At 44.4% G+C, this 12374-nt stretch overlaps 1 protein-coding gene across 1 annotated transcript in view; it reads right to left on the reverse strand.

The window, feature by feature from the left end:
- Positions 1 to 2023: 2023 nt before the first annotated feature.
- Positions 2024 to 12374, reverse strand: part of LOC131878111 (uncharacterized) — a 20499-nt gene continuing 10148 nt past the window's right edge. The window contains exons 5-6 of the mRNA XM_059224013.1: positions 11214 to 11513; positions 2024 to 3908 (exon numbers count right to left, since the gene is read on the reverse strand). Coding sequence (XP_059079996.1) covers positions 2226 to 3908; positions 11214 to 11513 — 1983 coding nt within the window. The 3' untranslated portion in view covers positions 2024 to 2225. The remainder of the gene's footprint in view (positions 3909 to 11213; positions 11514 to 12374) is intronic.

The following is a 12374-nucleotide window of genomic DNA, read 5'->3' on the forward strand; positions in this document are numbered from 1 at the left end:
CACAGGGACAATGCATTCCGTGTCGCTCAAAGCTCTTCTTGTTCGTCTTCTTTCTGGCGGCCTTCATCATCTACTGTTTTGTTGAGAATGCATTTCCCAGTCTACTTCAAGTTGATTTCCCTCCCTTCAGTCAGGTCAAGATCAATAGATTACCTTGTGCCTCGCAAAACTTTTCATGCCCTCGAAGGCAAGTGAGAATTGTTGTTAGATGCGTCTATTCTGCCGGGTTCCAGAGCAATCATCAGGCCTTCTCACAAGCGGAGCATTGAATACGCTTGGAACCAAAGTAAGTCAATCAACCCGGTACATACAGAGCAGAATCTTTTCATTTCGTTTTCAAATGTCGTATCACTCACTAAACGGATCCAAATTTGGAATATCATTATCATTCACACGTGTGTTTATGGGCGCGTCTCATCATCGCAGTCAAATGGCGTCGATATAAACTATTTCGGTGGCCCATTTTCGTGGTGTGCTTCACACAATGTGACGGATTTGAAGGTAGCCGCCATTTGTCATGTCTGTATCCACTTTTTCACGATTTTTCAAAGGCTCCAAATCTCACTAGCAAGGGTCCTCCTCAAATTTGCTGGCTCGACCACAATGTCTGTTTGAGTATGTTTTTGAGTGGCCCTAGTGTTGCAACATTACAGCTCTGTAATCCTCAAGTCGCGGAAATATGTTTTCCACAGATGGTCAGGGCAATAAAAACGCTCATTCCGGGGTCTGTCTCCTTTTGTCCTTCAAGGCGAAAACGTCCTATTAAGGGACAGACAGGGTTTTTTTTGGCTAAGGCTGTTTTTGTGTTTCGCTTTTATGAGCCCAGGCCCAACATCTCACCCACCGCAGCATCCTCCACCACCATCACCATCACCACCACGACTACTTCTCTGTTGGGACCGGATGGGCGACACTATGAAAAGCTCGGACCGGAAGTCATCTCTCATTGTGCAGTGGGTATGAAGTTCAGACCCAACTTTTTCTTGTCAACGTCCCAAGGGTTTGAAACCCACTTGCCATTGTTCTGCTAGTGTGCATGATGGATACTTCAGTCTTGGACTGGACTGTGTACACACGTCGAAACAGTGATCCTGGCACTTTTGGGGAGTTCTCTTCATATATCATGACACAAAAGGGAGAACACGTTTTCAAACGAAGGCATTCAGATTATGTAAACACAATCGCTCATTTTATGGAATTGCTGTCGGAATAGGGCGTCGTCGCCCACGTGAGGCTGGGCTGGGATCTACAGCCGAGACTTCTTCATCCTCATCCTCATCCTCATTCTCCCCTTAAACTCCCCATCCTCGTCCACTTTCTTCCGTTCGTGCTTGTCTTGTTTCATCAAGTTCAGAGGCCTCCAGGGGCGAAGGGACGAAGAAGGAATTGGAAGAAGATCATGACAATGATACTTTGCTCCCCTTGGTTTTGGGTGCTTCCTTCCCACTTTCCTTCCTTCCTTCCTTCCTTCCTTCTTTACGTAGTCAAACGATGGGTGGTGGTGGCAATAGCAATGGCGGAGCAGTCAGTCCACAGTTGTGTCCCATGGAACAACCAATCGATTTCAGCCTTGTTCTTTTTCTCCCCCACCGTTTCGGGATTGAGCTCTCATCATTGTTCCCACTTTAACGCCTCGACGTTGAATCACCGCCCTGAATCGAGCCTCTCGTAGCTCCCCCATTTTTCGCCTTTTACTCATCCTTAGCCCACGACTCATCATCCTGAGAACAATTCGGATCGAAAAGATTCGCAAACAAAACTGACATTAGCAGGCGTCAATGTGGATGGGTGGCTTCTTTCTTTGTTTTAGATCGGAGAGGGGTCACTCGATCGAATGGGTTCCCCCGGGAATTCTCGAGTAACAATCAGTATTCGAATCCGAGCGATGGGTGGGGCATGGACTGCGGCTCAATGCGGAAGTGGACATTCTTAGCTGAATTTGCTCGTCATAATCCGCTCGTGTTGGCCAGTTCTACCACCCACCCAAGAAAGATGCGGACGTACGATAGCTCAGACCTTTCTCATGTCGGCCACTCCGAGGAAATCATCTCAATAAAGCTGGACCAGTTAAGTATGTGAGCCCAAAGAGGGAGTCTTTTTTTGGCTGGGACTCGTTCTGAAATGTCGTTCTCCACCAGAAACGAATTGACTCGGAGTTGCCCGTTCCACGCGTTCCTTCCACCCCTCTCGGTTAGAGGCTTACCCCAGCCTTTGGCCGGCCGCGACTACGAGGAAGACGAGGAGGCAAAAGGAGTCTTGTTCAGAAGGTCATTCTCATTGAAATTTTGTTCACTTCCCAGAGAGCCGAGACTCTCGTCCCTGGCAGACCCATTGACAGCCAGTTTAGGAGCTGGCAGCGTTGGACAAGGATTTGAGGGTTGCACATTGCCTTGGGTCTTGAGTGGAGCGGGTTTCCCCGTCACGGCTGTTGCCGATTCTTTATTAGCTTCCGAAACTACTACTATTCCTCCTCCTCCTTCTCCTCCACCTCCTCCTTTTACTACTAGATCTCCAACCACGTGTGCCTCGGCCCCTCGAATGGGCCCATTCTCATCTTTAATACTGGTGAACGTCATGGATGAACTAGTTTGGAAAGGCTTGAGCATCGTCGGGGGACCATTTTTGCTCCTCACCACAATTGGAACGGTTTCCGACGAGGACGAAATGATCACCATATGGTCGGACGGCTGTCCTCGAGCCGGCCGAGTCGGAAGACCTTCAGTGGGGATGACGAAATTTGGAGTGGATTTATCTTCGTTATTTCGAACATTGGGTGCAAAGTGCACACCCTTGTATTGTGGAGGTGGGGGCAGCACTCGACTCCCATCTTTGGCGAGTTTTCGAGGCATCGTCCGACATTGCCGACTGGATTTCAGGTTGTTTGCCGGCGACGGTGATGATGATGATGATGATGATGGCTGTGAGGACTGCTTTTTCATGGTAAAGTGTTTGGGGTGTGGGGCTTTCTCGCCTCCTTGCACTCGAGAAGTACACTTGTTATTGTGGCTCCTTAGGCAAGACGAATGATCTTTCACCCCACTTGATGAATATGAATCATCGGCAAATGGTGTGGGAGGTGAAAGAGCCACCAGCTGAGACTGGAGCCCTGGAGCCGTGGAGCCGCGGCTTTGAACTGCTCCAGTTGCTTTGGGTGCACTTTGGATCAAATCAAAACTGGGGCTACACGGCGGCCGTCCACTAGACTGGAACTCTTGGGCATGCTGCACGATTTGTTGCTGCTGTGGGTACTTCGGATGTGGAGAATGGGTTGGGTTTGAATGTTGGTGCCGATGGTGGTGAGTATCACTTTTCGCTCCACTGGCGGCCAAGGCCTTTATCTTTTGCTGAGGCAGAAGATGACTGAGCTGGTGGAGTGTGGTCTCGTGATAACTATCCTGGTCGTCATTGAGACTAGCACTGCTATTACTGTCTTCCCGTTCATCCAAGGAAATGCCCGCAGAAGTCACTTGGTCGCCCGTCATCATAATGGCATTGGAAAGGGCCAACTTCATTTCGTCCCGTCCGGACAAAGCTGAGGCTGCCGCCGTTGAGGATGGGAAGCCCTGAGTCAGCAATTGGGAATTATTGAGACCATTACTATTATTAGTGTTACTGAAGGCGGAGGAACCTATCGACGAGGAGGAGGTGTCGGTTTTTGTTGTTGCACATGTTTTCGTGTCGGAAGTGAGATCCGTGAACGAACTCTGACTGTTCGATTTGGAAGCTGTTGTTAAGTGAGATTGATGTTGTTGTTGGCTTTGTTGTTGTTGTTGATAGTCATTGTGATAAAGATGATGAGGATGATTATTATGATGATGGTGGTTGGCACTGACCACATTGGATGATGGCCCGCCGTTGGTATTGCTGCTTGAAATATGCACATTGCCCGAGGTAATTGATGCAGTCATCTGAAAAGACAAAAGGCCAAAGGTAAGGTTCGGCGAGGCCTTCAAGGAAAAAGCAATAATGTACGGAGGATACAACGGCCTCATCAACTGACACAACGCAAGGATGTAAAGTACATCAAACATTTGTTCGGTACTAAAGAAGGGCCCTGTTTACGTTCAAGGCAAGTTTCTGGAGGGAAAAAGTCCTAATGTATTTCCTCATTAATTTCAATTGCCAGCTCTGAGCTGATCCCTGGATGCCCCATTGTTGTTTTTAGGTGAAGTTTATGATGCTGCAAAAAAGTGATTCGAATAACTACCACTATCGTCAAAATCGTTTCGCTTTGAAAAATGCCAAGGAGAAAAAACTACGTACAATCGAAATAAAGCTAGAAGCAAGAACTGGTCAATGACCGGTCACTCTGACAACCAACCAATGCATCAATCAAGGGTTGAACAAGCTGCTAATTTTCCTCCTTCCTCAGGGGCCCCTTGGCTCTTCATTGTTGCCTTCATCCACCCTTTTCTACTCACTTTCCCATTCCGATCCAGGCTTGACATGCACCGAGTTGGCAAGCTAGGAAAGGCGTTATTCGCCTTGGTAGAGAGCTACGAGCATACACCACCGGACAGGGTTGAAGGGAACTTGAACCTATCATCCACTTCCTCAGCTGTCTTCCCATCATCCTTTCATTCATCACTCATTAGCCCCATAGATACTTCTTGCTTACCTCCCCTAGAGACGAGGGAGATCGAATGTGGCTAAAGATTAAAGCGAAGAACAACACACGCGAATTAGGATCGAGATCTATTTTCCTATCCCTCCTTTCTAACACGCCCACTAAACGTGCACATACAGTATTTGTACTAGTACATGAGTGGACTTCATTGGGATGACGGTGCACCCACCAAGTATCGTGTGCACAATAGTGCAGAATATGCATTTACACATCAAATGCCCGTTCTTGTTCCTCAATAGACTAGCATATAACAGCATCTTTGAAGGCGCATTCTAGCTTCAGGAAACATGGAAAAAAATTATTGCAAATAGATCCACATTGTTGTAGGAGGGCACGGTTTTGAATCACGGAAGCTTCAGTATGAAAGCGAGACGCATAGCTTGTAAATAACGTCAGGCCAAATTATCAAGACCAAAATGATGATTTGTGTTTTGTTGGAGCAAATGTCAAATTCAGACAATTCTACGTAGTCGCTACTGAGGTTGGCCTTTGTGTTCTAAAGGATACCCAATTGTATAGAGTGATGCCGGGCACGAAAAGTTCTTCGATTGGGACATTCTGAACAAGCCGGCACACAAAACATGGCCCCCATTGCCGGGAAGCATGGTTAGAATGGGAGAGAAAATGCATTTAATTGATGCGAAAGTTTTCTGATGAAGAATAACGAGAAACAGCTAATGCCGAGGCACAACAAGCTTGCACACGTGATCTTGTAAGCTGAGTATTAAAACAAGATTTGTTCTGGTTCTTATGCCTTTCTGACATTTAATGCTGTCCCAAAGTAGTGCTCCACTAGAAAATGAGGAGAAGTCCTAGCAGAATTACAACGTCAGTCAGGTTTTTTTTTATTAGTAAGAAGAAAGACACTTGAGGCCCTATGTTAATCTAAGCCATGACAAAGCCCTAGGCATACAAACAATTCCGATAGCATTTCATGTGTCAGAACCATAGGTGTATGTGTATTGGAGATTCGGTGCGGAAGATAGCCAGTTTTTGTGCTCTTTAACACCAAAGTGCAAGAAGGCCGTGTCTTTCATTGGAGGCATTCTTTTTTTGCTCTTAAATATAGTGGTCCAAGTGGAATCCTGCTGGGATCCACTCATTTTTGGACAAGGTGAGCATTAGGAAGCATTAGAGCTATCAAGGCCTGTATGTGAGTGTTCTGTATACGTGTGAAAGAGAAATAGCCAAGCTATGGCAACAGCAACAACAAGTGCAACAACAACAACTCGCAACTCGCAACTCGCCTCTAAGGTTATTCAAGGCCAAAAGGAAAGACTTGGGTTCATTAGAGAAATGCCCAAACCTCATTATTCCCACTAATTTAAGACCCCCTCCACCGGAAATGGGAAAGTTTTCTACCCATTCATCTAGGCAATTTGGTCACGTTGATCCACGTATGTAGTACTCCTCAACATAAAAGGTCGAGGATTGTTCTATTGAATTGAAATTGATGGAAACGAAAACACAATGTGTACTTTTCCTTCACTCATCTCTCTTGATACACCTAGACCAAGATTTCCGATTTCTGACCAGGAAAACCCCCGACTTGAATGGACCACCATTAGGATCAATCCTGGACGGAAATGAGAGAGATCAATCCTTCTGCTTTGGAATTGCACTTTTCCAAGAAAGTTCTTGTAACTTGTACTGTGAAAGGTAGTTGGTACAAGCAGAAGAAACATTGTCAACCCTGAAAGGCTCGACAAGGTTACATTCGTACGAAGCTTTTCGACTTGGGATTGATTGGTTTTGTCTCAAAGCATGTGACCTTTCTTCCAAGAACAGGAGACCTTTCATATCCCTCTGGGCAGGAAAATTGGTCTGGCCTTTCATTCCCGCGCGTTACCATTGGTCTTTGGAAACTTCAAAAGACTGACCATATAAGGTGTTAGGGCTTCAAAAGAGGTAGATCATCAATTTACAGTATGAATATGACTGAAGGTTGCCGTTGGTTGGATAAAAAGGATGAGATATTATTGCTTCTAGAACTAGAGAGTCATTGCTTTATTTTGTCAAGAAGAGGTGAACTGACTTTCCAACTTCCAGATGAAATTTGAAAATGAAAGATATATTTCCAAAGGTCCCATGCATCATCTTCGACCTTGAGTTCCTGATTACCCAAGCAAAGGATAATGTACGGGAAGCCTTGGGTCAAGGCCAGATCTACAGTTTCCAAGGCGGAAATGTGGCGTTCTTCCACTTATTTTAATGATGCAGGTTCAAACGAGCAACGCACCTACGCGTACGTATGTATGTACGATAAGTACACATATGTTAATGCAATGTTTTCCAAAAGGCTCGAAGTGAAGTCAAAGTGAATCATCCTCTTTGAAGGTCTTTTGTCTTGTCACTGCAACTAAGGCTAAAGCAGAAGAAGCATGTCCTTGGTTGTATATGTACTATTGATGCATTGTTTCAATCCTCATTTGATCCTGAATGGTTCTGACTACTGCACTCATGGGTACTTGCTCAATGCTCAGCTGCCCGTGAGTGTGAAAGGTTAGGGCGAGAGAGTGCGTACGTAAGTGGAAGCTCGACGGCAATTTGTTTAAGCAGTCATGCTTCGTCGACTAGATGAGTCTCTGACGATGCAAGACGACTCCTCAGGAAGGCCGCTTTGTTCTTCCTTGGCCTTTGCCTTGGCACAGGAATGTCGGTCGTCTACTTTGTACGGACTTGCTATTGGTTAATGCTAATGGGGAAAGATGTTGTGTGTTCTTGCTTAACCGACAAATGGCAACTAAGCGAGCACGAGTGGAGGAGCCATCATCATACTCAAATCCACGGACAGGATGTGAGCGGCCCTCGAAATGTCGACAAATCTGTTAAAACCCAATCTCAGAGCAAGCCTTTAAAACCAGGGGGAGAGAGAGGGAGAGAAATTTCCAAGATGACGACGATGATGATGATGATAACGATAACGGCAAGAGGAAAACACTCTACGTAGTCCAAGAAATAGAAAGTGCGATAGGCACGCTTGTGGTCGCCGGTCAGTCTAATCTTGAGAAGTTAAGTGCCGAAACAAGTCATATTTCATCATCAATCACAAGATTAAAAAATACGCGCCAAGTGTGAAAGGCAATGGACGGATTTCAAAGAGAGGTGGTGGTGTCTTTTCCTGCGTACCCTAAAAGTACATATCATAATGTTTGCATAGGGTTGTGAGGAAAGTCATTCTTATTGCAGTTGCACGGCCTTGGATAACTTGGTTGATTTGGGCCTTAAAGGGGGGAGGAGGGTAATGTATGTGGAACTGATGCATTTTGAGCCCTGAGCTAGAGCTCTATAAGAAGTAACCTTGTGAATCTGTGCACATTGGAAAAGGGGGTCAAATTGCGTTAAGAAATACATCAATCGCGAATTGAACTGCAAGGTTAAATCTCAATTCAGCCCAAGGTAACGAATGCTGTAAAAGTGAGCAGGTTCATTGAATTTGCAACCCAAAACTACTCAAGAGTGAGAGTGAAATAATGCTCACAGTATTGCTTGTCGACTAACTTCTTTCTCACGGTCTTGGAGTAATTTTGAAATTCTTATTCTGACGCAATTCCACAATGTTAACCTTTTTACAACTTCACTTATCACCCTGAATTTCCAGTCCCTATCTATGTATGAGCACTTATTTTCATTTATCTGTTTCATGATTTAAAAGAAATCCTTGAAACAAGAACTCAAGGACACCAGTGAATAATCGAATCGATCATGTAATTGCCTTGAGGCCTTGATGGAACATCATCAAAAGCTGATGATATAAAATCATTTGAATCCCAACGGTCAGATTGCAATCAAGATCCGTTGGCAATGAATACCATTTGGGCCTACTGTACCCTAGTATGTATTCCATTTATCCCTAGGGAGTCATTTCCCTTCTTTCCCTTCCTTCCCCCCCTTCAACTCCACTAAAGCCACAAAAGACGGGACCAATGGACCCGCTCGTGTGCGGGGCGTATTGTAAGTACTGACATCGACAATATTCTATTCGTTCCTATCAAAAATTAGTCCTGGAATACGATTCTGTGCTTGTAGTGGATGGCTTGTCCAAGCCATGGCCTCGGCAATGGCAGGTGGAGATTGAGGTTTCTGGTTTCTCCATTGTTGGATATGATCGAGAGAAGAGAAAGAAAACTTTCGGCAAAAAGCAGCTCTACTATGGTACACACTCTAGGTCAGGCAGTAGACATCAGGGAGAAAGAGTGGGAGATTCAAAGCATGATCACCCATCACGTGCGAACAATACTCTTTCATCGGTTCATGGTTTCTCCACGACTAGCCAACGATGCTCAATCCACATTGCGGCGGCAAGAATGTTCGCCATCAAAATTGTTCAGACATTTTGAAGAAAAATACGACAATCATTTCCTCCCGACAGACAATCAGAGACAGAAACCGAGATTGAATTTGAATCACTGTCAACGTTTCCAATTTGCTTTGCTGAGTAGTTCCAGTAAATCTGTGTTCAAGTGAATCGGAAGGAAGTGAGCTAAAGGAGGAAGCAATTGATGTTCGGTCCGTAATCGTAGCGCACTCGTCTATTGGATATTGTTCAGATCTCATCATTTTTCTCCGGTTCCAAATGTTCCAAATGCTTGGGAGTCTCCTGACCTGTTCCATCATATTGTACCCAAGAAGAGGAAACGTGGAGAAGAGAAATGTGGAAGAAGAGGAGGAGGAGAGGGGACGAATGGCACTGCTGGGATTGCAGAAATGTATAAAAAGACTCGTTTTTTCCGCAATCATTCAAGATCTGATGAAAGGAACTCGATTTTCGGTTCCCAACAATTGGCAAAAATGCGCTCAAGTGTTCATCATCGAGTTCTGGTCGAAAAGTTGGCACTAGAGTTGTGACCCCCGATGGGTGGGCTCCTTGAGTGCTCAATAATTTTATTGTGCCTGGTTTGTGTCCTGCTGAATAACGTCAGACCTGAATAACAACAAGCTTAGCCTCTGTCCCTCAAAAGTTCGCTGGAGTGAATGGGTACTAGTGTGTACTGCTAGCAGCTTTCCTGATGGCGTCTTATTTATTAAGCCTGCAACCGAACACAAACCAGCCTAAAAACTTGGATGGGATTTTGCTCAGCCTCATCAGTTATGATTAGAGACAAATATTAGTGGATCCATTCATCATACGGGTCCACGGAAAAAACCTTGGAGCGCTTCTCTTTCTTCGTATGATGTTCCGCGAAAGCCAAACAAGATTACCTGCCATTCAACCATCTGTATCGTGTGTCCAAAATTTGTCCTTTCATGTCTGAAAACTTTTTGGCCAACCCAAAAAGAACTCAATGCTCAAGGAAGACGTCACGTCAGATTTGTTTTGGGAAGAAAGGGACCAGTTTTCAGGCGTCCCTCGGAGGGTTTATTGCTCAAGTGTCCCAAATAAGCGCCACCTGCTATTGGGTATGGGCACGTTACACTCCTGTTATCCCTTGGCTTAACCAGTTTCTACCTCTGAAATTGCAGATCTGATTCCCTTAAATGATCAAATCCTGACAAGTCGCCATTGCTTCTGCGTTGTAAGGGTGAATAGAGTACGCTCACCTAGCTACGGTGCCCTACCCCATAGATTTTTTGACACTGGATGTCGGACACCCGATCACTTGGTTAGCTAAGTTAGCTAAATAGGTCAATGGCAGGTCACTTGGGAATTGTTAACAAACCTGTTTATTGTATTGTTTGACCAACCGGGTGGTCGATCGTCCGACATCCAGTGTCTAGAAATATATGCGTACGCTCATATTGGGAAGTGGTTGCAACTGCAATGCCAATCATGTAATGAAGTAATAACTTTTAGTCTTTTTTGTCTTCCTATCTTAATTGAAATTTTGTGGTAAGTAGGTCTCCTTGTTAGTTTTAGACTCACTGCAAGGAAAAACAGAAAGCAATAATTATTAGTGTTATTTCACTCTATACTGTATGTTACATTTCAGTCTATGTAATTGTGATTGTTAACGCACACTAGACCCTTAACAGGTTACCGTTACCGCACATGGCGCTTCAGTCATTTTCCGAAATGTCACCGAAAAATCTAAGAAATATAAGAGCTAACTAACCTCTGTGTCAATTCTAAGACGCCCTTTTGCCTTTCTTCATACTCTTTATATCTACTAAAGTTTCCTAGCGCATAAAAAGACTATTTATGTGCTGGTCCATTTTTTGACCTCTATTCATGACTAAACAGGGAAACTTTGTGACTTTAAAACTCTGTTAGAACATAACCAGCTTTCAGTAGACAAGTGAAATGATGAATAGGGTCAAAAAATCAAAGTATTCATGTGGAATCAAATTGCATGGAATTGTCGAGGAACCTTTGGCAATGAAAGGCACTACTGTTCCTGGGGATATCACTTCAAGGAAACAATTCTTGATAATTAAGGGACTCATTTCATGAAGCTTAGTTCTGCTCAAAAACAAGCGTTTAGAGCAAGGGCAAATGGGCAATAAGGTGCCATGAAAAAAATGAAGGTAGTTTCCCAATGGTTTTAGTAGTTGACCCAAGATGGGTAAAGAAAACCCATGGAACTGATGGAATTAAAATGCCCTCCTAAGGCTAAAGGCCATACGCAATGTTTGGAATTGAACTTACCTGTGTGGACAAGGAGTCAGCACAACTAATCTCGCCTCCACTCTTAGATCTGACCAAGTGTGCTTTATTGGAGTGTTGTTGTTGTTGTTGTTGTTGCTGTTGTTGTTGTTGTTGTTGCTGTTGTTGTTGTTGTTGCTGTTGTTGATGCTCCAAGCTTCGCTTACGTCTTCGCTTTTCTCGTTGTCTTTTGCAACGTAGAGCCGTTAAAGTGACGATAACAAAAGCAATGAGCACAATCAGCGCTCCGGCAATCACAATGGCGATGATGTATTCCATGTTGAAACGCTCTTCCACAACATCCTGAAACACAATTTGAACGAAATGGGCCATTATCCTCAAGGTTACCACCACACAGCCTTGCCAGGGAGCAGGGAAATTGTGGATCAGCTTTTTCTATCTAGAGACAAGATGTACTGTGCAGTGAGGTAAGGCCGCAAGGCACAACTCGATTGTCCGCTCAGCATTCTTCAGTAAATTGCATTCGGCAGGCAGGCAGCGGCCAGAGTATTTGGAAACAAACGCGCGGCCACCCACTTTTAAGCATTCAAATTTGGATAATCCATAGTGGATGCTCTCCCCCGTTTAGATTGCTCATTTCATGGTGTATGATTTGGGTTGTTGCTCCAATTTTACTACTGTCCTCTAAAGTCTATGTTCCCAGATTTTCCCATTAAGCTCAGCCTAACCCAGTAAAAAAAAACTTTATCGTCAAAGATGGATGAGAAAGGAAGGGATTTTGCTGATCTGACAAAAACCCTACTTATCAATGCAATGGCAAGATCTGTAGTCAGAGTGACAAGTCTCACGGCTACCATCTATGTTTCAAAGACGATAATGGCTTCGGAAAGCATTCTTCAGACTGTCTCCAAAATGCTAGGCAATCAAGTTCTTTATTGATTTCTTTAATTTAGAATATGGGCTAAGAAACGAGGAACCGAGTCAAAAAGTGTGAACCATCTCAATAATTACGGGACGCAATTGGTTACAATATATTTTGCCTTTAATCTACAAGCACACCGTCTATAGATGATGTAAGATGCTGGCCCTGATGCCGAAAAGAGTGCTGCAGTCTTTCTTCTTCCCCCTTTCTTGCTTTGTGAGCATCATACGGATTTTGAGACATCGCATCACTCAATATGGGGATCAATCAAGATTTTTTTT

The sequence above is a fragment of the Tigriopus californicus genome, chromosome 3 (assembly GCF_007210705.1).
Source record: "Tigriopus californicus strain San Diego chromosome 3, Tcal_SD_v2.1, whole genome shotgun sequence".
In the NCBI taxonomy this organism is placed as follows: domain Eukaryota; kingdom Metazoa; phylum Arthropoda; class Copepoda; order Harpacticoida; family Harpacticidae; genus Tigriopus; species Tigriopus californicus.